The 26,519-nt window shown below is 49.3% G+C and overlaps 1 protein-coding gene across 33 annotated transcripts in view; it reads right to left on the bottom strand.

The window, feature by feature from the left end:
• Positions 1-26,519, bottom strand: part of MSI2 (musashi RNA binding protein 2) — a 259,898-nt gene that overhangs the window by 32,090 nt on the left and 201,289 nt on the right. For 32 of the 33 annotated variants that reach the window (XR_011326024.1, XR_011326025.1, XR_011326026.1 and 29 more), the window contains 2 exons: positions 19,968-20,082; positions 12,261-12,335 (listed from right to left, as the gene is read on the bottom strand). Coding sequence is in view for 30 of the 33 variants with exons in the window: in XM_069790893.1 (XP_069646994.1) it covers positions 12,261-12,335; positions 19,968-20,082 (190 nt within the window). In the remaining 3 variants the exon portion in view is untranslated. Of the gene's footprint in view, positions 1-7,304; positions 8,809-12,260; positions 12,336-19,967; positions 20,083-26,519 lie in introns of those variants that run through there. The other variant, XM_069790909.1, reaches the window with a different exon arrangement.

The raw sequence follows: 26,519 nt of genomic DNA, 5'->3' as shown, positions 1-26,519 counted from the left end.
ACACTGTCCAGGAAAGCCCTGAGGATTCACATCAATTTCATGCTCTCTTATTGCTCTGAACGAGCTAAAGCCAGTATTTGGAGTTCAATTTTTCACAGATAAATTTTTCTGCTTCCTGCATCAATAGTTTCACTTTAAATACTGAAGCAGGCTTGTGCGAGGAAGATGGACACATCTGGTTTTAAATGCTTTGCCCTAAGGTCACAGATTTAGTCAATGGCTGGCTGTAAGCAACTGCCTTCTCCAAGGCACAAATAAGTTTGGGAGAAGGGGAGGGGGGTCAAGGGCTGGTGCATGCCCAGGGGCAGCCGGGCTGGATTTGGGCAGGCAGCACACAGCCCCGCCGTCTCCCGCTTGGCATTACCGAGCAGAGAACGCCGAGAGCCCAGGATTTAGCGGATCTTCCAGGGGCTTTGTGAACGAATCTGGCGAGAGCTACGCTGCCTGAGCAGGGCCAGTCCTTACGGGGGACTCGAGGGGTTCAAGGGCTCCCAGCGAAGGGCACGCTCCCTCCACAGGTCTCCGCCGTGCTCCTTCTCCCACCCTGGTGGGATCATTCCCTTCTCAAAGTGCTGAGCTCTCCTTTACCCCAGCCTGAAGCTGGCTACAAGGCAACCAGGAGTGAGTGAAAAACACCAGAACTGTTTACACCCCCTTCCTCCACGCGTGCTGCCAGGACTCCCTCGTGTGCAGCCCTGGCTTTTCATGGACTCCTTCAGACCTGCTCTGCTCTGTCCAGCCCCTGAACACCCCAAATATCTTGCATCCCCCAAGGACACAAGACCCTGTCCTCTACAGACAGCCAGACGATGGGAATCAAACCAAAAAGAAGTCACAAAGATCATGAGATTAGTTCTTACATCAAAAAATATCATGCAGAGAACTTTCTCTGCTTCTAATGGCTAAAGCCCTTAGGGCACACGAGGTCATGTTTAGACTTTAGCAATAAGCACAGGGATTTAAAACAAGAATAAAAACGGAAGCTGAGATGCTCAAATCATCACCTGATTTCAGCACCGAACTTGGGAAAACATCCAAAATTATGGGACACGCATGGAGAATAAAATAAAAGCCACCATAAAACTGTGCCTAGCAAGCAAAATCCTTCCTCTCTGTTTACGGATAGTTTGGAGTATTTGCACACGTTGGCAGAAGAGCTGAACGCTGCGGCTCAGTCTCGCAAAGTCACTGCGTCTCTGCGCGGGGCGTTTCGGAGGGCCCTACGCACAAGGGGGATCGAGCTCTGATGCTATATCCCCCCCAAACCACCCTGCCTCTTACGCCGACGGTGCTCCCCAGCACGCGGGTCTGAACACCGGTCATTTAGGAGGTTCACTTGATCTCCCAGGAAAAAAGCGCAAAGTCTGGAATATAAAATCATCTGCAGGTTGAGTGGGAAAAGGAGAGGGGGAAACTGATATCCTCTTTTCAAACAACGTTACCAGCAGCTTTGATCAGCACAGAAAAGCTTCGCGAGGCTCACAGCTGTCATTTCAAATGGGTTCTCGCTTGCATTATTCTTTCCATTAGGCAGTGTTATCCTCTTTGTAGGATCTTTAGGCTTCATTTCAAAAGTATCAGAGACTCAAAATCATGAAGCAGAAGAGCCTGGTAGCTTTTTTTTTTTTTTGAAGGCAGGCAGGCGTGGGTCCAATTTACTGGACAAAAATGTAGTCTTTAATGGTGAGCACGCACAAGGGAAAGCTCCATCCCAAAACAATCCCTTTATGTTTAAAACCTTCATCTTTCAGGCCTCTCTGTCTCAGACTCCCCCTCCCTTTCTATAAGGAAACAAGAATGAGAAAGAAAAAAACCTGCTACCATTCCAAGCTTTAAATTAACAACTAAATGCTCAATAATTAGAGAAGAATATATATCCAGAGAAATCAAACTTTATCTAAAATTGATGAAAGATCAGGATTCTACCAAAGCATTCACAACTCATTATCACAGTTGAGTAGCAATTAACTCTTTGGGATTTGATTGAAGACTCTACTGAAGCTCTCCCAAAGCCAGTAGGAAGCGAGTGCGGAGGCAGCTACAAGCCCTGCTTGAAACGTCTCGTGTTTCCCACCAGTGACCCTGGTTTGTCTTTAAAGAAGCGGGATGGCGCCGTCCATGCAACAGCAAACAGAAGGGACCAAGCAAGGTGCAGGGCAGACCTCCATGGAAATGGAGAATTTCTTTCCTGAGCTTTTGATCAATTCTATTAACACTTTTAGCATCTCCAAGCCTGCTCAGAATCCTTTATTGTGACAGCCCCATTAAGTGTTTCCCTTTGTCTTTATAGGCTGTGTTACATCAAGCTTATTAAAATCTATTTCACCAGGTCAGAAAATTAGCGAACTTCAGATACAGCACATCATGCATAATGGAAACCTCATTAAGCAGCCCACTGTGTTATTCAAGGCACAGTCATCTGCTGTTTAAAATGTATGGTGCATGGCAAGATTTTGTAGAATTCTCAACGTCAGACACCCATAATGCGCTTCACACCGGATGCATGTTTGCAGATGGATGTTATTATGAACAAATATTTCTGCTTTGGAGCTTCAACAAAACAATAAAACCGAAATATAGTTAATTTAAAATTTGGCACTTCCACTTTATGTACAGTGAACGACCCATTTTTCAGCTGTTTACCACTCTCAGGCCACAGTTTTTAAAATGAGAATGATGCACTTTTGCCCAGTAATTACTTTATGCATCAGTGAGACAAAGCCTTGTTTGTCTCCAAATTATCATTCTGTGTCGTTTCAAGTGTAATAACCCTTTTGCAGTTACTTCACTGTACAGAACACTGGGAAACTTCTCAAAGGCAAATAGTTTATTCTAAGAAAACTATTTATTCAAAAAAAACCCCAAACCAAAAAGCAAAAGCTGGTAGCTGATTTAGTTTACTTACTCTACTTCAAAACCGTTCCTATCCTATGGCAGCTTGAAGGCATCCACTATACTTCTCAAACATGTCCTGTGAAAACTATACCTCCCACCATCCAACACTCAAACTCAATATGTAATTTGGATTCTCCCTAATTTAGTCACTGGTGAAACACAAGAGAATTATGAGCTTCAAGTGAATGCAGCTGATGTGGATGAAAGAGAATCTCGACCAACTTACTTCCTAAAAGCAAGTAATTCTGTTTAATACCAAGTTGATCACTCCGATGAAAGCATTCCTCATTTTAAAGCCCAAAGCCAAACATTTACTCTCGATTTTTAATAAACAAGGTAAGTATAAATGAAATGATCACTGCAGGGGAATACCTGTGAATTCACTGCACCCAAGCTGTCACGCAGCACAGAAACTCTGAATTTCAGTCACCTGCTGCTGAATGAACAAGGGCAGGTTAGATGGAACCGCATTAAGGCATATATTTAAAGTTCAGCAAAGTGGCACTGATTTGCTTCAAGCCTCATTTCAGTTGCTTCGATGGTATAGGAAATGAGCTATTTGGTTAAACCACTTGCTTAAATTTTTATGAATGATCTAAACTATCTGGATAAGTATTATTAAAAGACAGATCCTTGATGATGAACAAAGGCATAAAAAGAACTCATGTCTGGAGGCTGAAACTGGAAAAATTCAACGCAGACAAGAGGCAACTATGTAAAAGAGAAGATAATTAATCAGAGGACAAGGTTATCAGAGGGTAGGAAATTCTTCACAACCTACGTGTGTTGAAGTCGTGAGTGAATGCCCGTCGCAGAGAGACACTGCAGCTCACCAAGCGCAACAGCCATCGCTGGCAGAGACGGAGAACATCCTGCTGCCTCGCTGGAGGAACTGCCACTGAGTATTTCATAATCCACGTTATAAAACAAGTCAGAGGAGAGGATTGTGATGCTGAGCCCAGAAGCCTTCAGGGCATCACTGCAGCGACTACATATTACTGCTTCTGGGCAAAGGAGGACTTGGAAGCTACTTAATTACCAGCTTGAAATCCTACTACTAACTGTGATTGAAAAACACTCGCATTTTAATGTTTTTGTGCTTTAAGGAGACTAATCTCTTCAAGTTCTTTGCAACCCCCAGCTCCCAATTTTTAACAGCTTTACAGTTGAAAATTGTATCTACAGAGACATAAGCGGGCTAGCTGTTGTGCTCTGGCTAACTCAGACACGTACAATTCCTGACAGCAGAACTGGCATTGCCAGACCACGCTCTTCTTTCTATAGGGTTACCATGTTTTCTTCCATACATGTGTGTTTGCGTTATGCCTCTTTACTCTTGTGAATAATTATTCTCATTACACTTCCCAGCTGCTGCAGCTGTGGCCTGCTCACAGCAGAACCGATCGCTCAGGAGCTCCGTTGCTGCAGTATCACCCCGAAACGCAAAGAGCTCCTGAGAGACCGGTAGCTTTGGGTTTTTTTTTCCTTTTCTTTCCTCCCTGTCCCTTTACGATCGCTCATTTTCAGGGCAACGATCCTGAAGTTTTAAAGCCCGTCTCAAACTCCACGCATGGATCAGTGAGCAGTTGAGAATAGGACAATCAGCATTTAAATTCAATGTTCAAGATGTTCTTACTGCTCAAGCAGTTATGCAAGGTATCAGTAGGGAAAAACCTAATGAAGGATGCGGGCAGTTTTGGTCCTTAGCCAGACACGCTGTTTGGGGAAACCTTAAGAGCAGCCTCACCTGCACAGAGGTGATGGGGCAGGAAAAGGGGGACAGGCAGCATTTTTACTGGCTACGCTCTGCTGCCATCGAAATTGGTGGAAGCTGGACCCGCGACTCAGATCAACAGCTTACCTCTTGAAAAGCTCACCGGAAATTTAATATGCAGGAGATTATTTTAAGGGGTGCGGGAAACGGGAGGTGAAAAAGGAATTTTATGCAATTCTTTGCAACATTAAAAAAATGCAACTCTTCTCAGAAAAAATGTGCCCAAGAGGCAAAGGTGCTTAAGCTCTGCTTGGACTCAGGCAACAGCTCTAGATACCATTTTTTCCTGCATCAAAACAAAAGCTACTGTCATCTAAGCAGAACTTGAAGGAGTACCTTCTGGCTGGAAATTTATGGGCTTTGCTATATTAATTTCTCAGTTTGCTGTCTGCAGTTCCAGCTGCTCCTCACTCCAGGGATGCACCTGCAATGTGAAGGGTCCCTCTTCAGCCTGCCCTCTGCCAGCAAAAGAAACCCAAAATCTTAATTTTAAGACAGGTCCAGTCTATAGTCTCTGTTTTCACTGATGGAGGCTGAAACGGAGATGTTTGAAAAGTGGTAATTAAGATGGTTCTAGCAGATTTCAAATGCACTTTGTAAACCATTTTATGCCATGCAGATGCAGTAATGTGTTTTAGGTGAAAAAAAGCATGCAGTGCAGGGATGATTAGAGCAGATTTTAAGCAGTTAAGAAAGGGTTAGACAAAGGAGTGAAAAACATTTCCAGCTTCGTTCCGCATCTCTTGCTGTTACAAGGCTTAACTAACTGAATAGACAATTTAAAATGTTTTGTATTTCTTCCTCCTATTTTGCAGCTGCCAGCAATTTCTCCTTCTTTCTTAATGTTAAGTTTGATCATTAAAGTATCATGACCAGACAAACTTTGCTCCCATTACTAAACGTTACACAAGTCTCAGGCTTGTGTAACAGTGCTTTAAAGAGTGTTTTACAGAACTGACTCTTATTAATACTAACTTTATTACTCCCTGCTCGTAAAGAAGCCATGTGTAGGCAGCATCTCCACTTTAAAATCGCTTTACATCACCAGAGTAGATAGCTGGGGGCTCGTGTACACGGGAATATGGCTCGGGGTCGTTGAAGCACCATGCGCATCGTGTTGGGAGCCAGACCTTGGCTGATCTCAGTTGGCAGAATTACAGCTAAGTCCTTTGTGGGGATTTGGCTTACGCTCCTTCTGGTGAGCTGAACGTACCAGCTCCCAAACTTTGCCAGAAGGCACTGAACACGGTAAAAAGCTGCACCTCCTGAGTATGGCCATCGCTTTGTACCACCACACCTTGCTACAGACAGAATGGTCAGCTCTGCAGTATGTTGAAGCTACAAACACATTCTTTTCCTCCCGTTCCCACTGCGCTCCCTGAAGAAATTATTAACCAGGAGTGAGACCTGCAAGAGCAACGTAACTTGCAGCTTCCCAGTATCTCTGGGTGTCCTAAATATCAAACGCAGGAATTTCCCTTACCTCGCCTCCTTCTCTCACACTATGAAGAAGCAGCCTTAAGCATGTAATTATTATAATAATTACCCTTGTCTTTGGTACCAGCTCCTCTTCCTCACCCAGAAAATAACTGTTAGACCTACTAGGCAAGCATCACAAATAACTTTTACACAAGAATACCTTCCTGCCCAGCACCGATGGCCAACAAGTGAACAGTTTGTGACTGGTATCAGGAAAGAAACTAAATTAAGCTCTATAGATTAACAGACAGTTGGTTTCAATGCTCTCATAATAATGAAAAACACCAGTTTAGACTTTGAACTGATCTTGCGTTGCATTTTCACATCACCAGGCACTGCAGGAGCGTGACCCAAGGCTGGGCTTGGCGGACTATGGAGTACCATTATTAATAAGCAAGTGTATTTCCCTGAGCTCTGGAAAGTTTGTGAAAATATTTGGTTTTCCCACCTCTCCCCATATACAAAGGTTTTAATAAGCTTTAACAAACATACAAGCAAACAAACCCTTAATTAAAAAAAAAAAATTAAATATCTGAGCTGAGGGTTTCTAAGTAACTTTGACAATCCCCAAACATCCAGGTAAAGATGGAATAAAGTATAACTGAGATAAAAACAGTGATGGCAACCTCCCCACCCTGCAGGCACGGCCAGCGGTACCCGTCCCACCGCGGGGTCTGCACCAAGAACACCGGCTGCCATCCCAGCCAGGGACCTCCTCACAGCGACACGCGTTACCTGATTTGCCTTTCCATTTCCAAACAGCAGAAACAGATTCCTGCACGTTAGTGCTGGAGAGTTCGCAACCAGGCTTTCTAATACGCTTATGGGTTTGACGCTTAAACCCACCTCGGTCGCTGGCACGGACTGCACTGACCACAGTGGTGGAAGACCAGACTGCTGGGAATACTGCAATTTTAACACGGAGTCACTCCTCTCTCCCCAATTACAAGTGCATTGTTGTCTTTTTTGGTTTTAATTTTTGCTGTAAACACACCTCGTATGTAACCGTTCATCTCCAGATTCTTCAAACACTGGGTCACACACTTTGAGTGATGGTTGTTTTATTCTTTTATTAAATTGTCATTGGTACTGGTTATTTGGTGCGTCCAAACCAAAATATTAAAACTGCAAGCTAAGAGAGCAGCAACACAGCATATCCGTTGTAAACAATTTATTATTATTTTCTACCTCAGTTACTTACAGGAAAAAAGTCATAAAAAAGAAAAAAAGAAAAGCACAGATGGACTATTTACAAAAAATGAGAAAATTCACAATAGCTGAAATGTTTGCAAATCATGCACACTAAGACAAGTTCACAAAAGCAAAGCAATTCATAGCAAAAAAACCCAAACAAAATAATAAGAAGCCATACAGATTAAAAAAAGCTATTGCCTGCAGAAAAGTAAAAAGAAAACTAACCAATTATTACATCAAGCATCTTTAATGAAATGAACAGCATAGCCGTGTATTGTAGAGCCTTTGACACTGACATTTTAAACAAGTGGATTAACAAACATTAAAATGCATTACAGTTCTACTGTAAGCATGCAATTTACTTCTCACAAACTTATAAAATGGGTAGAAACACTTCAAGAAAAACAGAATTTAAATATGACGTGTGTTTTCTACCCAGAAGTCCAGAATCTGTCTTGTTAAAAATAAAGCCAATGGATGGAGGCATTATCACATAGGCTTGCAGCTCTTCTGCGATTTGGGTGGAGATTCAGAGGCGCGATAAGCTAGCAGGGGAAAGCTTGAACCTCTTGCCAAAATTTAAGTAATTTGCCCATGATTTGCAAGCAAAGTCTGGAAGTAGAAGCGACTGCAGGGAGTATGCGAGCGCATGGCCGGCTGCGAGACGAGGGGGCGGTGAGCGGCTCGGAGCTGGGACAGGGATTGCTGCCGGAGGTGCGGAACTGCCTAAGCCCTTCGTTTGGCGGCTGCGAGCCACGGCCCTTGCGTGATTACGGCAGCTCTGGGAAGAGCCACCGACCCAAAGCGAACGGAACGGGAGAAAACACGCGTGGGTCTGCTGCGCCCGCAGCCGCCAGCGCCACAGGGTCACACGTGCGGACGCAGGGCACTCGTTTGGAATAATTAAATAATAAACCCTGCGTTGCTAATGATCCTAGTGACGGGAGATGCTAGTCTCGCTCCACCCTAATTATGATTTGTGCTACTGATGAACGACTCTATGTTAAAAAGCGCCAATATCTCTCTTTGGGGCTGCTTGTGAGACCCAATCATCATTTTTGCTTCCTTGATAAAATTATTTCTAAAAAGTTTGTGAGAAGTCATGCCTTCATAACGCCCCTAACCCCAATCCTTGTGAGTTACATTCCAAGTGGGCATTAAAAACTCATAACAAAGCAGAGGAAAAAAAAAATAAAAAAAAATAAAAAAATAAAAAGCAAACTCAAAGCAGTGAGGATATGGAGCCTTTAAAAAAATAAAAATAAAATAAAAAGTCCAGTCAATCAAACCAGCCAGTAAGAGCAGCAATTTTTCAGTGGACATTGATATTAAACATGGACCACCCAGGCTTTTTCTGTCTGTCTCTCTCTCTCTCTCATTAGCACTGTAGTAAACCCCGATTAATTTGTTATGCATCTTTAAGAACTAGTTGATAAAAATTATGTCTTGTGAAATCGGCAAATAGTCTGCAAAGTGAAATAAGAACAGAAATTAATAGATTAAACTGAAAAGATAAGTCCCAGAAATTAAAAAAAAAAAAAAAAAAAGAAGACACAGAAAGGGAGTGATTGCAATTAAAAAAAAAAAAAAGGCTACGTACTGAGTTATAAAGGCCTACAGGAAAAAAATAACGTGATGGGAGAAGATAGAGCAGTCGCCAAAGTGATTGCGTGTGTCTCGCCCGTGGAGCGAGGGGCCGTCCCCGTGCTGGTAGGGAAGAGCGGAGGATGCGGGAGAGGGGCCCGTCCGGGGACCCTGCCAGCAGCTCCGGCAGCCGGCGCGCCCCAGTACAGAAATGGAAATGCAAACAGGTGAATCGTGACGTCTGTAGCCTCGTTTCACTTGGACAACAGTAAATACCAATAGGACAGTTCTTTTTTTTTTTTTTTTTTTTTTTATTAAAGAAGTAAATAGCGTAACCTGAGGAGGAACCAGAATAACGCCCACTGGCAGGTGACGAGGCGCCGCAGCGCAGAGCCCTGCGGGACGGTGACTGCGAACAGCATGGCTCCGCACCGACACCCGCCGGGACGCCCTGCCAGGCTGGTTTACCGCAGCACCCGTGCAGGAGAACAGGTTTCACGACACAACTGTACTGTAGTAAAAAGCCCTGCCAGGTCCCCTCTATACCGAGCCATAGGAATACAGCTGTATCTCTGTACGTATTGTATTGCTGTGTATGCTTATACATACACATCGGTGCGGCTGCAACACCACCGCTGTTTGGGTACCGCAGAGCCGGGAGGCAGACGAAGCTCTCCGGCACGCTGCCTGGGATGCTCCTGCAGCAACGGCCAAGTATTTTTCTTTCCAAATCCTAACCCTGAGCATTTGGGCATGACAACTTACTAAAAAAGCAGATTTCAGATTTCCCTCCATCAGGTTCGCACGTGCTCCTATCTCACGCTCCAAGCCACAGTTGTGCCACAGGCCCCACGGGCACTTCTGCAAGCATCAAAACATGGGAAGGGAAGGGTTGGGGGGCTTGGGCTCTTTCGAGGAGGAGGACTGCGTGCTGGAACCACGCTTATGCTATTCGTCCCCTGGCACTAAAGGTCTTTCCCCGTGGCAGGTGCGAGCAGCGGACACTGGCACATCCCCGTCCTCAATCCTGACCCGCTCCCAAAAGGCGCTCTCGCACCCTGAGCTGTGCTCCCATGGTACAGGGTGCTCTGCCCCCAACACTCCTCCTTCCAAATGCCCGACTCCAGGAACAGGGACACGCCGTCCTGCCCACGGGCATCAAACCCCTCGCGCCGTGCCTGCCGGCAGGGAGGGCTCCCGCGCCCCGCGCCGCTCTGACGGGTCGTGTTTCTAGAGACCGGAGTCCAAGTCATCTGAGAAAAACCGCCTAACAACTCTATTAACGGTTCTGAGTGCTCTTAAGGAATAAATCGTCTGAGCGGGAATGGAGCAAACAACACGGGCAGAGCTTTAGGGCAGGGAAATCCAAGCAAGGCAGTGGAGGACTCTGAGCGTCTCCCCTTCGCTGCCCTGCTCCCAAAGGCACAACCGGTGCCCGCAGTCAGGTTCACCTGCTTTTCGGGGGTGACAATCCACTTGGATTTTCTTCTGCGTATTCAATCTCTGCAAGAGACTGAAAATAACTAGCAAATAACTGGGAGGCCCGTTTTGAAAAACCAGGCCCTTAATAAAAACATATATAATGAGGGCTAGTGTCAAACGGCACCTCTGCTGTGAGCTGGCAGACATGTTCATTTTAGACATGTTTATAATTAGAGTCATCTAAGCTCTGCCGATTTTCATCATTTAACTTATCAAAGGTGTCTCTCATTTAGCTGTCTTTGTACGAATCAGCTGGTACAAGGAATCGTAAGGGCCTGGGAGTAAAGTGTGAGACAACACGCGAACGCCTTCGGAAGCCTCCTCCTTATATTCAACCAACGGCTGCGATCCTGCCAGCCTGGACCTCTGCCCACCGGCTCCAGCAGCCTCGTCACCACCAGCAGCCCCGTTCCCCACCGCTGCCGACCCTCCCTGCCCGGCACGCTGCCCCAGCAGCTCCGCCGCCAGCCCTGACACCCTGGTTGTTTCGGACCCGGCTCCGTTTGGGAAGGGGTAGCGCGGGTGGGAAAGAGGCAGATGAGCTGTAAGTACGGCCCTAGCGTTTGTGAACTGAAATTGAAAAAGAACGCCTAACACCACTGTTTCCCTTGGTGTTATTAAAAAAAACCCGGCTGCACAGAAACTACCGTCCCAAGGACATTGTTCGTCTTACGGATGCTAATAATACGTATGCTTCCAATGCAATGTTTCATCCTAACTGCCTGGAGCCGAACGCGAGGCTGCATCTTCGCCCCAGTGTGCCGCAGGTAGAGCCGAGCATCCCTCCGCACCCTCACCCGCCCTGAAGGACCTTCTCTCTGTTTGGTTCCCCTCCCCGCGGAGCTGCTGCCCCTTCCGCGCCCGCCGCTGCTCGCTGCCGGGGGGGGGGGGGGTTCACTCTCTTTCTCCATCACCCTGAGCAGAGCTCGGCTCCCACCCCTCCATTTCTGAGCCGCCGAGCGGCAGCGGGCGGTGGGACCGCTCATCCGTGACCCCCCCCCCGACAAGCGCCCTCCCGAATTTAACGCCCAGCACACCGGGGTCTCCTCGCCGCGGTGGCCGGGTGGGCTTCAGCTGTTAGTGAGCCATAAACACAGCAGCGTCGCTTCGCTTGTTAGTGCTGCCCGGGAAAGCCCAGGGCGAAAGGAAAGGAACCTCGCTGTCCTGGGTGGTTTCAGTCCCACCTGCGGGACGTGTTGGAACGGGAAAGGGCTTTTCGTGATCCCCGCCGTGTCCCGCAGCCCGTCCGCGGCACGGCGCGGCGCGGCCGCCCCGACCCGGTCCTGCCGCAGCAGCAGTTGGCTGCCCCGCCAAGCAAAAGGGGGGGAAACCAAACCGAAGCCGAACCGAACCATCAACACACGGCTAGAAACTCTTTCTGTGAAGGACACGGGAGCTATCGATAAAGAACGCAGGAAGGTTGGACTTCTCATTCCAAGACTGCACTTGTAATGAATAAACACTTACCGCAGGATAGTATGGGAACGTGTGTGCGAGTCTCTGTGTGCGTGTGCGTGTCGGTGTATATCTCTATAACATATATGAAAGGAAAAACCCATCAAAGGGAGGGTAATAGCTCTTAAATGATCTCTGTTGCTTCATGTTTTAATTTAAGAAGTTTGTTTTCAAATAACCAGTACCAATTTACACGTTAGTAAAAATGTATTTAAAATATGTATATATAAATATCTGTTTTAAAATAGTAAAAAAATTTGTTGTTGTGTGAGATGCTCCCTGCAGACTTGCCTGTCTCAGCTTGCAGCTATGGATTTAAAAAAAAGGAAAAAAGAAAAAAAAAAAAAAAGAAGGAAAGAGGGGGGAAAAAGTAAATCTGCAAATGAAATGTACGTACCTGGGAACTGATAGCTGTAACTTGGGGCAAATCCAGGATATCCTCGGCCATACGTTGCAACAAAATTCGGGTAACCTTGATCACAGAAACGTTAAAAAAAAAAAAAAAAAAGAGAGAGAGAGAAAGAGAAGTTTGAAGATTAATAAAGGTTTTTTGTTTTTAAATACAATGCAAAATTACATGGAGGATGGGTGAAACTTGATTTTACAGAAGGTATTAAAAACCAAGATTTATTCCGCTCATGCAAAACTGCAGAAGGGTTTCATTATTATCTTGAATAGAAACATCTAGAGCCGGCCGGCTTTCCTGCTCACTTCGCTGCCTGGCTTTGTGCATAAGACCTGTCACTCAGGTAATTAACATGCACTTTGGTATCTGAAGTCCAAGGACTGTGCATACTTGTTAGCTGGAAGAGTAAATGCCAAATGCTAAGGCTAAACACATAACACAGGTTTGCTCTGACATTTGGAGAGCTTACAATGAATGTACTTTGCTTCAGAGCTATTGACAGTTGGAGATTAAGGTAGTAGTAATTCTTTATCCCGGGAGTGTGAAGGACAACAGTTAACACATCAAAGAGTTAGAGGCAGCAACAGCAATGAGCCAGAGAGTCAAAGAGCTTTTAATTTTTCAGGAAAGTAAGACCCGGCTCTAAGAGCCACTTCCTAAAGCAATTTCTGAGATAGGCGCAGAAACGCATCCAACCTCAGGCAGCTTTTGAAATTTTATTATGAGAAAAATACCACTTGAGACCATTTTGTTAATAAAGGCGCTTAAGTAAATACATGAAGTGGCAACTCTGCCCGCTCTAACACAGCGGCCGGGAGCGCGAGGTGGTGTCGGCAAGAGGGCAGAGGGTGCGGGGGGTCCACCGGCGGGCGTTTGATGGACGGAGGGACCACCGCTCGGCGGTCAGCCCCGCGGGCGCTCGGCCACGGGTTTCACCGCGTCACCCGGTCATGCCTCGCCAGCATCGCAGGCGGTCGGCTCTGACAACCGGGCCAGGGCAGAGGGGTTTCACTCTGCAGGCAGCAGCAGGTTTGCGTACGTGCTGGAGGTCATGCCGGTCCCTAAACGTGCGTGGGCTGGCAGAAGCTGAGGGGTCACGCACTGTGACACCCCCCCGTGTTTTAATTTTCCAGCCCTTATGCAAAACAGCTGTCCTCTCCGGTCCCACCGTGGCTGCCTGCTACGGCTGGTACGGCTGATGCCACGAGCCATCCTGTACACTAAGGAGATTTCCTAAAACCATAACCTCGCTTCCGATCCTCAGCATTTCCTTGCTCAGTTTTCTTAAAAACAGGAACTACCCTTTGCAATTCCAGTGCAATAACTGCTGTGTGACGTTCCTGCTGACTGTCAGCATCAGCCCAGACTCCTCCAGCCTCCAGGAGAGACCTCTCCAGACCAAGAAACCATCATGAAAAGTTTGCTCTCACTCCATCTGAAGTCAGTGGAAATCTTGGCAGTGATGACGGCAGCAGCTGGGCTGGACCCTGAGAACACGTTGTTTAGCAGCTGAATGGTTCTTCTGGGGGTCTCCTGTCTCTGCTTTTATTTATTCTTTAATGTACTCATACATCGTGCAGCTCTTTTTCTGCCGCAGCAAGTCCCTCCACTTCTGATTAGATTTATATATACATATAACGTACTATTAATCATAATCTACAACTGGAAGATAAAAATGCTTGGATGAATTTTGATTATGGGATTAAGCAGTGCCAGGGGAAAGCAGCCCTGCGATCCCTGGACAGCACGTTGCGGCTTTCAGCGATGTGTACATACTGCTTAGCCCTTGCGTGTTTATTTCACAGCTCAACAGCTGGATTCCTTTAGAAATTAATCACCTCTGTCATTAAATCAGATCTTTCAGAGTTAAGCTTTACAAACCTCTTTTCCTTTTTTTTTTAGAACAACAATATTGATAAATGGATTGTTTGCTAAGTAAGTAGCGCCATTAACACCACTGCGAGCTCCACCATGAAAAATCGCTCTGCGGCGTCCGACCGCAGCCCCTCTCCTTGCCAAGTGGAAAAAATTAAGTTTCATTCTGATTCGAGCGACTCCGGAGCAGATCCGTCAGCTCGCAACTGCTGGGGCCACGGGGGACCGACGTGCCGGGCAGCGCCTGAGGTCTGCCCTGGGGAGCGGGGGCTGCAGGTGAGGTCCCCGGCCGAACCGGCATGGTGGTGGGTGGCAGCTGCCCGTGTGCCTGTGGTGTTTTTTGGAGCTGGCAGTGCGGTGCAGGATGCCATCTCTTCCGCTGGCCTGCCCTGGGATGCTCTGCGGGGCCGGGGATGCTCCTGCCCCAGTGCATTCGCCTCCAAGCCCAGGGCAGCGTGCGGCACCGCAGCAGCCCCGCTCTCCTTGGGCAAACCCGGAGCTGCCTGGGGGGGCTCTCGCCTGCATCACCAGTGCTCAACGCTCTCTAGGTCAGGCAGATGAAATCATAAATTTATAATACAGCATTACTTCAATTTTCCTCTTCATTTACTGCTGCAGTGCCCAGCTCTGCTCTAACGAGTCAAAGCCCGATCCACGCAGGGGAAATTGCCTGGCTGAATATCAATAGCGCATTAACACCATGCCCATGTGGATGCTTCATCAAGCCAAATTATGGCCATGCTGACCTACCCACCATTTCCATTAGATGCCATTCTCATCCTGCATTGGGCACCGAACAGTTTATTTGCTTCAGTAGTCTTGGGGAATGATCAATCTCTCTAATTATCCTTTGTTGCTAAACCAAAAATCCAAGTTTTGCTGGATTACCTCTTCCGAAGCGAGACCCTCCTGGCCACGGAAGCAGAACTCCAACCAACAACCAACACCGCTTTCACACCACCACCTCCATCCAGCTCCTGCCTCTGACATCGACGGCAGCAGGTCCGACGCACCCACCGTGCAGGCTGGGTGAACTCCCAGCCCACGTGCTGGAGCCTTGCAGAGCCCCGTCTCGCAGCTGGCCAGATCCTGCCCTGCGCTGGGTGCTCTCCGGACAGTGCTGGCATGCCAGGTCAGAGCCACGGCTGCTGGAAGCACCACGCTGACCACCCAACAGTCACGTTCCAAGGGCTGTCGTGCTCTTGGTGGAGGCAACACCCAATGCAGCCGCGGAGTCCGTTACCGCCGCAGCGTGCGAGCAACCGCTCGGTGCGGAGACGGTCTCCCGGGGGAAAGCAAAGGCTCTGCTTCCAGGATGAAAACGACCGCCAACAGGTAACGCTGACCTTTCTACTTACAGCGTACCTGAGGGCATCACGGCATTCCTGGTGCTAAAGCCCATCCTGGTAGGCCCACGGTAAAGTCCGAGCTTTGCACGCATTCTACAAAAGGGGAGACTGGGCAAACTGCCCTACCTTCCATTCTGCACGGGGGATCTGCGGCCCTGGAGACCGAGCAGCTTGACACGGCACCCGCGTAAGGTCACTGGAAAGGCAGGAGACTCCAGCCAGACCCCTGACTCCCCTCCGTCCCACCAGCACCTCCAGATGGAGAAACGGCTTTTCTGCTCCGGGCGGGGAAGTGTCCACAACCACTGAACCCAGCAATGGAAATGTCTTTTCATTTTTATATTTGGTGATCTGAGATGGACAAAGCTCATGGTTAATACGTGGGAACACTGAGCTCACTGGGGCCTGGGGACCTCCGCAAAATAAATTTAAATGCTCCAGCAAATGCAAGAAAATTATTGTCTCCCAATGTTGCTCAGAGCAAGGAATGCCAGGTCCTTTCCAAGGAAAGGCATGGTCCTTCTCCCAAAGCATAGCCCCACGCTGCAATAAAAACGTTCAGGGTCCTTCTCAAAAGAAACATGCTGTGACCTTGACATAAGCACCTATAGCACGAAGGAATGCAAACCAAAAATCATCTCCTACAGACACAGGGGGTGGTCACGTCCTAGGAAGCAGCTACGGAGAAGAAACACGTCTGCTGTGGAAGTTTCTCCCTTGGTCCAACAAAGTTGACCTATCTCCTACTTCAAGGGAATTAAAGAGCTAAGCTAAAGCCGGCCGCAGCTGCGTTCATCAGCGATGGCTACAGCGGGTGCTGCTGCGGGAGCCCGGGGGGTTCCGGTAAGTCGTGCCAGCCTCCTGGGAAGCCTGTGCTAACGAAGGGCTCCCCTTCCTGAATCGTGCCTCAGAGGCAGCTGCTACTCTATTAAACAGAGTCTGATGGAAAAAAGGAATGACTTTCTTTGAAGGGCACAAGCTTCTTTTATGCATGAGTTCAGCCTACCTAGATTGAACGTGTGCAGTAATGCAGAGCCCCGCTCTGCCTTGTGCAGTGATATAAGCAGCCTGTTAGAGACCTTCTGAAATCTGGTGTTCACATCAGCCATCGTTTCGGCAGGCTGGGGGTGTAAGCTTTATGGGCCAAGCGCTCCCGTCTCTGGAGCAGTTTGCGAGTTAAAAAGAGCCCAACTTTAATATGAAACACCAGCAAGTCTAAGATGCCCACTGCCAGAAGAAACGAGTGCTGTGGGGCCCCGGCTCAGATCGAGCAGCGCAGCGGTCCCCTCCAGAGCCGGGTGTCACCGCTGGGATCACCGCAACAGCAGCCGCGACATCCCAGACGCACAGAGCTGCTTCAGATGGGAGGGCAGACAGAGACAACCTGCTATTAACATTGCTCCTCAGCTGCTTTCTTCTTTTCTCTTTTTTTTCGAGTTTTCAGGTACAGACCTGAATGGAAGGCAAAAAGCCGTGGGGCAACGCAGTGACACCCACACGCCCTTGGGCGATGGGGGTCCTGGTTTGCACGCCAGGACGAGGTGACAGAGGTGAGGCTTCTTCTGGGCACACGGCAAGCTTCTCGGCCACCGAACTGCTCCCACTCAGCTGCAGATGTGTGCGCTGCCTGCTGGGAGGACACAGTGCCCATTCACGGGCATCCACGGGGCTGCCAGGGAGAGAGAGATCACTGAAACCACTCCAGCCCGCTCTTTATGCAGAGTGGCTAATTAATGTTCCCCATCTCCCGCGAGACCGCGCGCGTCCCATCAGCAGATCGAGCCCGAGACAGCCCAGAAGCAGTCCTGGCAAAAGGCTCAGCCTGCCCGCGCTCTCGGAGTCAAAAAATCCTTTCAGAAGAACACTTTAATTTTGTTCCAATCAACCAAATCAGCACAGAAGCGGCTGCCTACGCACCTTTAGACCCCGGCTGCTGCAGGCTCCTTGGGGAGGCTGTGATTAATGAAAAAGACCAACTTCCTTAATAGCTTTGGAGGGAGTCGCTCCCCACTCTTTCCTTTGGGTTGTCTCGTACGTTCGTTCCTCTGATTCCCTCCTCTGCCCAGGAACAGCATCTGGAGAAGGTGACCTTGAACAAGGGCTTCTGGAAACAGGTATAAAAATCCTTCCAGAGCAGCCCCAATCGCTCTGTTTCAGCTTCAGGAACGGGGTAGGGCAGACACCAGCCTCCTGGGATCTCAGCAAAACGCTCGGCTACTGCAGACGCTGCCTCCGGCGGTACGTTACTTTGTGCGCCTCATCGTTTGATGGGTTAATTATGCCCCTCTCCCTGCGGGGATGGGGTCCCACTGTGAGCGAGCAGCTGTGGGGGCTTGGGAAGGAGAGATTCGGGCTCCCCGCTGAGCCACTGCCCATCAGGCCCCTTGAAGCCAACTCTTACAGGCAGCCTTTGAAAACAGGGATTTATAATGGCCATCCGGACAGCCTTGCTCTCGCGTGTTGCCATTTCCTTGTTTAGCACTTAATTATTTAATACGGTGTCACTGTAGCAAGCAGGAACTTGGAAGATGAAAAAAACAGCTAGAGCAGATAATGAAGCATCTGGCCTTCAACACGAATCAATCATTAATTCTGAGCAAGTCACCCTGATTTGAAATCTAATGTGAGCACGTTGCGAGACCGGCCGGAGCAGAGCCGGTCGGAGTGACCCGACCCACCCCTCCGCAGCGGGACGGGAATTTGCCAACAGGCACCCGCGGCACTTGCTCTGCGCAGAAGCAGATCTGCTCGCTGAGGGCTCCTTCCCTTAATTCTTGCGGCTTGAAACGATCTTTTTCCAGAGAGGCAGCCGCAGTGGGAATGACTCGCGCCGCACCTGAGGGCTGAATTTTCCCTTCAGGTCACTGGGGTGGACCCCGGCTCCGTTCGCTTCTTGCCCGGCTGCGAAGGGAAGGGTCGAGGCAACTCTGCCCATGGTGAGCAGAAAAGTGAGACTGCCCGGGGTCTTTTTGCCTACCCAGGGTGACCTGAGCTTTCTCCTCCAGCAGCTGGGTGGGACTGGCCAGCAAGGCAGCACACACCACCTCCAGCACCCCAAACCTCGGGCACCATGAGCGGAAAAGTAGGAGAAACAACAGAAATAGAGTACATGTGTTCAAGCACATTGGGAACATACAGGTAACAAAATCACAGACCGACTAGAAGATAAATATTTTAACCGTAAAATGTAATTTCCAAACACTATGGGGCAGGGCGGCGGTGGAGTGTGGGGACAGAAAAATAGATGATCAACTGAAATAACCGAATTACACATCCCAGAAATGGATCGTTCCAGCCACACGAACAGAAGTACTATTAATTCAGAGATAAAGCAAACATGGCAGGGAAGTTTTCCCTATCAAATCAAGCGGTGCCTCAAGTCAGACATCTCAGCATAACAGCCTGATACTCATAGGAACCGAGTCCTCTGACCCGACGCCCAGTCCAGGAGCCTTGGGGTCCTCCAGCATCTCAGACAGCCTGTGGACCTGCTTGGCAGAGCTCAGGACAACCGAACACCAGCTTTCAAGGCTGGTTTTTGTGCTCAGTTTCTGGGATCTTCTAAACCCAGGACAGAAAATTCAGAGCATCCTGGAGGGGCCGCGTACCAGGGACGCTAGCCTGGGAAAGGCTCATTTCTGCCTGGGCACACCTCCAGATGCCCTCTTGTTCATGCATGCTTTATGGACACAGCAGGTGACAACCGAGGGAAAGTCCAGTGATACAAAGGGAGCAGAAAGTTGAAAATATATGGGGTTTTACAAAAATACGTTGGCAATGGGTTAGCAGCATTTTGGCTTAGTAAAACTGAGGACAGAGTATCGAGAGGTTGTCACGTTATATAGAAAGAACAACTATCTAGGCAGAAACAAATGAGAACCAATTATAACTAAATAGACTTCATGCACAAATAGAATTTTGCCATTAAATATCATTTACCCCATTTAATTAGTATTTTCTGGACACAATACTCTGGACTAAAATACCGTTCCATCTCCTTGAAACTTGTAATTATTGTTGCGACCTACACTCTTACGCATCTCCCTGCTTTCTCCATCTTGTATGCCATTTAAGAACCGGCAAGATTTTCAATTATCTATGCTGAACTGTCAAAGATACCTTTAAAAGAAGGGGAATAATGTGTGACTCAATTCCTCTAAAAAAGGGGAGAGATCATTTTTAGTCAGAATGAACACACTGCATCTTTCATCATTCTATTTTTGCGAGTAAAAGTAAAACAGGCTATTTAAAACATCCATTTAAATGCAAATTTTTATATTCCAGAAAGAGGGGGGGAGTTAATCATTTACCACAGACAGGATTATTTTCCCCACTCCACCCCTGCTAAAGTTTTAGACTCGCACCCACACAGGTGCAGGGATTTGCTCACCCCTACAGCTTAAGCATTCAGAAATCAGGGAGACAACACGGGAGCCGCTGGCTCCGGGGGACGTGTGGTGGCTACGGCACTTACCCAACATTCCCATCCCTAGCATAAAAGCGTCCATGGTATACGGTAATCCACGTGCCCTTCCTCTCGTCCCTGGTGGAAACATCACTTCTTTAGGTTGTGCTTTCTTACATTCTACCTATTGAGCAGAAACATGTACAAATGAGATGCAAATGAATTCCATGTAAATGTCAAATGCAGAACTGATCTACTTCAGGGGGGAGTTTTATTTTTAGCATTTGCCTCCCCACACCGCCTCCCCCTCAAAGGTGAACTTTAAGAATAGCGTAAACGTATTTAAAAGAGCAAATGTGTATGTCTCTTTAAACACACATAGCGAAACCCCACTGGAAAGATGACAGAAATGCTGATTTAAGAAGTTGCCATGTTCCTGAAAGGAAAACCTGTGCTGCGTTCCCTCTCAATGGTACTCGCGGGTGTGGAATGAATGGAGGGAGGTCTCCAGCACGGCTCTATTGCAATCGATAACAGAAAATGACTCTCAGTGATCATTACAAAAAGCTCCTTTTAATATAGGAATAAAGAATCAATATTTCTACCCAGCAGAAAATTTCTGTAAACCCTATTAATAAACGATCTGCATTCTTTCACTTCCAGTTACTCCTGCTGCCTTTTGAAGTTGCTTAATGCCACTTGAACCACATGGCGAGTCTCCACCGACACCTTGTGAGAAGTGGTGAGCCAGCCCGGCCGGCAGCGGGACGCCCAGGACCCCAGGACCCCCAGCCACACCGCTGGGTGCTGGTTCCCAGCCTCTTTTTGCATAGGAAAAGGGAGAAATAAAGCACTTTTCCACATTTTCTAGCGCCGGCATTACCAACTTGCCACCCCCTCCCCAGCAGACTGCCCCTGCACTCCCCTCGGCGCTGGCCCTACAGCCGTGCCGGTAAGCTGGTTTGGGGCAAACCAGAGTTATCCCAACGCATTTCTGTGGCTCTACACCTTAGTCCACGCTCTGAGCAACAGGAAAATGTGCAGACCCGCAGCGCAGCCCTGCACGGGGAAGCCCCAAGCCGCCATCTGCCCCACCTGTACGGTTTGCAGGATGAGAATCGCTGGTCTAAGGGTAAGGGTCTCGGGCTGAATCCAGAATTTTGAGCTTTATGCCTCTAACTTTGTTCTTCAACCTTAATCCTCTTTGCACATTTATGCTCCCCCCAGCCCTCTCCCGGCCAGACCGGAGTGAGAGCAGGGGATGCCACAAGCTGGGGCCGTGCTCCCGGCAGACGTGGTGGCACGGCCACGGGCAGCCCCGCTGCCCTCGACCCTCCTGTCCCGGCCGTGGCACCCCCAGCCCGCCGGCAGGGGCTCGGGAACAGGGCTGCTGGTCGCGGAGGGTCGGATCCAAGCAGGGTCGCGTCTCCCGCATCGCCTCCGGCACTCGCGCAAGGGGGCAAAGGCGGGCGTGCGCCCCGCGTGAAAGCAGGCAGCCACCCCAGGCAAACCCGGGGATGTAGGATAATACGGGCTAAACATCTCGGTGCCTAATAGCCCGATCGGTGACTGTGTATTCATTGTCTTATGAAAACCAACCGCCTGTTCCTAGGCAACCCGATCAGCGAAAATTTCAGGTTTATACAATTTTCATTTAGGTAACATAAAGGTTAACTGACTGTAATGGGAGTATTTTAAACAAAACCACCTACTTCTCCCTTTCTGCCGCAAACCTCCGCAGACCGTATTTACTTTGCTTGCTTGCAACACTTCCCGAAGCTACAATGCTCAGACGCTGCCAACGCTGTCAAAACACACTCTTCTTGCAAACAAGCTGCCCCAAACCAGTGAAGTTGGGAGTGAAAAGTCTCCTGGAGTTCAACTTCTGCCACTTTTCTGCCAAGAAGCATTTGAGTCCTTGCAGGAGGCAGTGGGAGAAGGGCAGAGAGGGACTGGGGACAGCTGGAGCGGGGAGGCGTGCGTGCAGAGCCTGGACAGCCCTGCGCAAGGGAAATGGGGAAAACGGGCGAGCAGGAGCAAGAGCAAGAGCAGTGTTGGAGAGACCCGCTGTCCAGACATCCCAAAACTCGGGCGGTGCCGCAACGGGGCCAGCGATTCCCTCCGTCTCCTCTTCAGTGCTGTCGGGGCAGTGAGTCTGGGAGAGAAACATCCCACGGAGAGCTGCGGCGAGGATCGGTGTGTGTCCTCCAGCCGGGGCCACCGACCTCCGCGCACCCTGTCCCTTGCACACCCACGCACACCCCTGCACACCCACAGACTCCCGCAGGCATGTGTGCCACTGAGCGCGTGATGGAGAGCCCCCCACTGCCCCGCAGGGTTCCTGGGTCCTGATACTAAGGCAAAAAGAGAAAGAAAAGGAAACGGGAAACTTCCCATCACTGAATTTGTCAGGGAGGTGCTCGCACACTGAGGTGCCGCTGCCAGAGCAGGGCTGGGGACGAGGACAGCGCAGGATGCCTGTGCCCACTGCCCAGCCCCATCGCTGCCCCGTGGGGATGAAGCTTTCAGAGCTTCCCAAGGAGGCTTAAGCCTGAGCCTTGATGGTGGGTTTCAGCCTAATTCGGCTGTGTGCCCCCCCGAAGCCTCGGTGCCCCCAGAAAGCCCCAAAGCCGGCAGCCTGCCGCTACCTCCCCTCTCCATCAACCGCCCAAGGGACACGGCGAGCTCAAAACACCGAGCGCCAGCACCAGCCTCCCTCCCCGCCGCCCCGCACAACAGCTCCGCAATATCCTCTGAAACTGTCCTTCGCTTATTTTTAATCAGAGGGGCATTTAACAGGAGTATGCCAATCTAATTTCTCCAGCCAAACGACCGGGGGTGAGCACCAGAAGTGTGTCATCTCATTTCGCAACCGCGTTTTTCGGGTTCGCCACCACTCCAAATGTCACGGTGGCATTGGTTACACCTCGCGGCCGCTGGTGCTGCGAACAGTCAGGATGATAAAAACAATCTAGCCTGGCTCGACGGACAATTAACAGGAAAATGAAGTTTGGATTAGCACCGTTAGAAACAATAACCCAGTAATTAGCTTCTGCAACCACAAAACAGCCTACCGCTGCTCTCTGAAAGACTAGCGTAATTTATGATTTTCACAGCACACGAGGATATAAAGGGAATGGCCGTGAGCTGCAAAGAAGTTTTAACTGGGATTTAAAGGGGAAGAAAAAGTCACCAGTAGGAAAGAAAAATAATTCCTAAGCCTTTGTAAACAAATATACCCCATATTGAGGACAAAAACATTCTCCGTTATCCAGCAGAGACTCTTTCCCCCTGGGAGGGATGCCATGAAAAATACAAGATGAGGAGCCCTGGCCCTGCTCCGCCATCCCTCGGGAAGGGGCTGTGCGACCCCGGCCCCGGCAGCACGCCTCGGGTAGGTTTTTACACTCCCCATTCACCAGCATCAGGCCTCGAGGTGCTCTTCAGGAGCTGCCCACGCACCCATCCTGTCGGCAAACGGGGAAAATGCAGCAACAGGAGGTGAAGCCCCATGGTAGTGGGCCAGCGGTGGGCTTGGCTGGTGCCTCGCCACCAGCAGAGGCAGCAAAAGTGGAAAAAAAGGGGCCAGGCTGCTTTTCTGCAAGAAGCCAGCCCACTCCTCCATGGGGAACGGGATGGAGATGGCCGTACCCAGCCTGCAGCCACGGTTACCGCGAGGGTAAAACCCTGGAGGCAGCAGGGACGTCACACGTGGGCCGGCAAAGCGGGACGCGCAATGGGGCTTCTCCAAGAGGGAATATATCTGGATTTACGAGTCAGTGCTCAGCTCTGTACCGAATCACCCCCAAGAGCCCGCCCGATGCGGGTACTTTGTACATAAATCTGGATCTTGCACAAACTTTCAGTTCAGTATTTCTGTGCATCTTAATAATTTCCAGATTTTTTCCACCTCCCCTGTATGAGGGATGTGCTTCACTTTCAGCAGCCTAACAAAGAAAGTTTTAACTCTAAGGCAAAAAAAAAAAAAAAAAAAGGCAGGGAAACTAAAATTCAGTATTTTTGTTTAGTCTAGTTTGGAGAATTAACATTACACTGGGGTACTCTTGGGTCAAGCTGAGCAGTCAAAGCCACTAGAACCCAGGACGGCTGAGATGGGGAGTGAAAAGCCTCTTATACCCAGCGCAACAAAACAGGCTGTCAGCTCTCAGCACCAGGATGTCTCAAAAAACCCGTGGCTAACAGCTTTCCAGGGAAACCAGGGCTATTTTGAGGAAAGCAGAATGCGCGCATATTCACAATGCACAAACCCCCATTTTACCACCCAAAGACAAGGCAACTTTGTCTTGCCAGCAACGTGCGATTCACAGTTAGTTGAGATTCAATTACCTTGGGGACGCCATGTCGTTCATGCCATGGCAAGCCAAAACTATCGCTCCTCTAACAGAGAAATCTGTATTCACCCCGTCCTGCTGCCAAGGCAGGGCTACACCGGGCAACAGAAGAAAGGCTATAGGCATATTTAAAAAATGCATTAGATCATTGACAAAGGTGGGCAATGGGATGGCGTGTCCTCAGACCCTAAGAGGAAAAGTTAGCAGATACGGGTGAGCAGAGGAGTCTGCCAGAGTTTCTTGCGATTCATCCATTCAGTTTGCCCCCCAAACACCTGCTGACACCCAGCGTTGGGCAACTCCTTCTTGTCCTGGAGAACCCAGCCACCCCTGGAGACCCTGGCAAGGGCAGCGTCACTGTACGACTCACGGGCAACGTCGTTTAAAGCACACTGGAGACAACGCTATAGGAATGCATCCAACCTGCAAGCGGTCTGCAGTGTCCTTCAGCTGACAGATGGGGTTTCCAACGCTACCGCACCTTCAGCCTCTTCCTAGCACCGGTGACACCTTGCGTACCTGCCTGCCCAGCACCATCCTGCACGGGGTCCTATCACCCTCACTGCAACGAACGCCCTGCAGAGAACCTGTCACCAGGACCATCGGCCTCTTCGCACGACAGTTCGCACCAGTGCCCAGACATGCTTTCCCACAACATCCCGCCACGTGTCAGGCTCCAGCTCTACAAGCTGGTAGTGATCCTACAGTAGGAAACAAGGAGCAGCAACGCTCTCCCGTGACCTGCTGACAACCAGACCTCCCATGGGCAGGCACGCTTTTAGCCTTGGTGCCCGCATGCCCCATTCATGATGACAGCTCGCTTTTGATAACTCCTACAAATGTGTCAAGTGAAGGGACAACCTCAACTCCAACGAGTTTCCCCGGGATTGCAGTAAGGTCCTTGAACTGGAGCTGCCACATTTAATTTGTGGCCACTGGAGGTTGTTTCTTAACTCTCTGGTTATTTGCTTTGAATGTAAAATGAGGGTTAATGACCCCATGGGGGGCTGGGAGGGGTGAGGGAATGGCAAGGTGTGATGAGCTTTGCAGACTGGGGACAAAAGCATCAGAACGTGCTTACAGCACTAAAACCATTTGCTCACAAGGGAGAAGGGTGATTTCTGGATCCAGATCAAGCACATGCCCACAAGCAAACCTCTCATGTCCTATAACTTTCCCCTTTGTCCCTTGACGTGCCTTCTGGGCAAGCCAATGCCACATCTCATCTTCAGCCCTCCAGCCACTCCCTGACCCAGATGCTTTGCACGCAGAGATGGCAGGGTCAGTTTGGTCAAGCCTCCCCAAAGACATCTGCTCCAGAACCAGCTACCTACAGCACCCCAAACGCCTGCAGCCCAGGGTCATGCCTGTAAACAGCCGAGCAGCACGACAGGCATCCCCCCAACACAGCCAGCAAACCCGTTGCCACCATCAGTAAGACACCAACTGGAGAGGCAGCAGGATCACGCATGAGGCCCAACACCACATCTAGGGCTTGACCTCTGCTTTCCATGACATCCAACTGGCAAAGGACCCAGTGGCTTCCCAAAATGTCTGTGCAAGGTTGGAGGTGGTTTGCTGGTTGCGCGTCGTGTTTCCTCTGCTCCCCGTTGCTGCATGGACCTCAGGCACCGGTGGTCTCGTGCTCCCTCCTGCCTTCTGCACGTGGTGCACAATTTAGTCCTTCCGGGGATGGAGGTGCCTTAGACTACAAGCTATTTGGATGAAAACCCAAAGGCACGTGGTGTGTGATACACACATCTAAAACGTCACCACGCAGCGAAGGCTGCCAGTCCAGGGAGAAGCCTGAAGAGTGCTGATACACTAAAAAACCCACAACAAAAAAACCACAAAACCCACAAAATCCCACCACGAGAGAGAGAAACAGCCACAGCGCTGTTACGTGCTATGCAGCGTCAAAGTCTATTTTAAAACAGCCTAACACTTTTGTCAGCTGCTCCAGAGTCTGACTTGAGATCCTGACTTCAGTGCAAAGCGCCCGGGCCAAGCTCAGCTCACCGCACCACTCGCCGGCACTTGTCCCACCGTACCTGTGATGTGAATGACTCTATCACAGTGGGATCTAAGGGAAAACAAATTACTCCATCACGTTTCTTTTCCAGCTACTTCTGCACCCCCTTAGAAAACCAGGTTTCTCTTTGCAAAGCAGCCTGCTCATGTCAAAGGAACAGTATTCTGGGGTTTGGGTTTTATTTGATCCCCCCCGCAATGTTTGGAGACCATCTTTGGCCTCCCACGTAAATTCCAA

Source organism: Haliaeetus albicilla, chromosome 9 (assembly GCF_947461875.1).
Source record: "Haliaeetus albicilla chromosome 9, bHalAlb1.1, whole genome shotgun sequence".
Taxonomy (NCBI): Eukaryota; Metazoa; Chordata; class Aves; order Accipitriformes; family Accipitridae; genus Haliaeetus; species Haliaeetus albicilla.
This window is presented reverse-complemented; position numbering and strand designations above follow the sequence as displayed.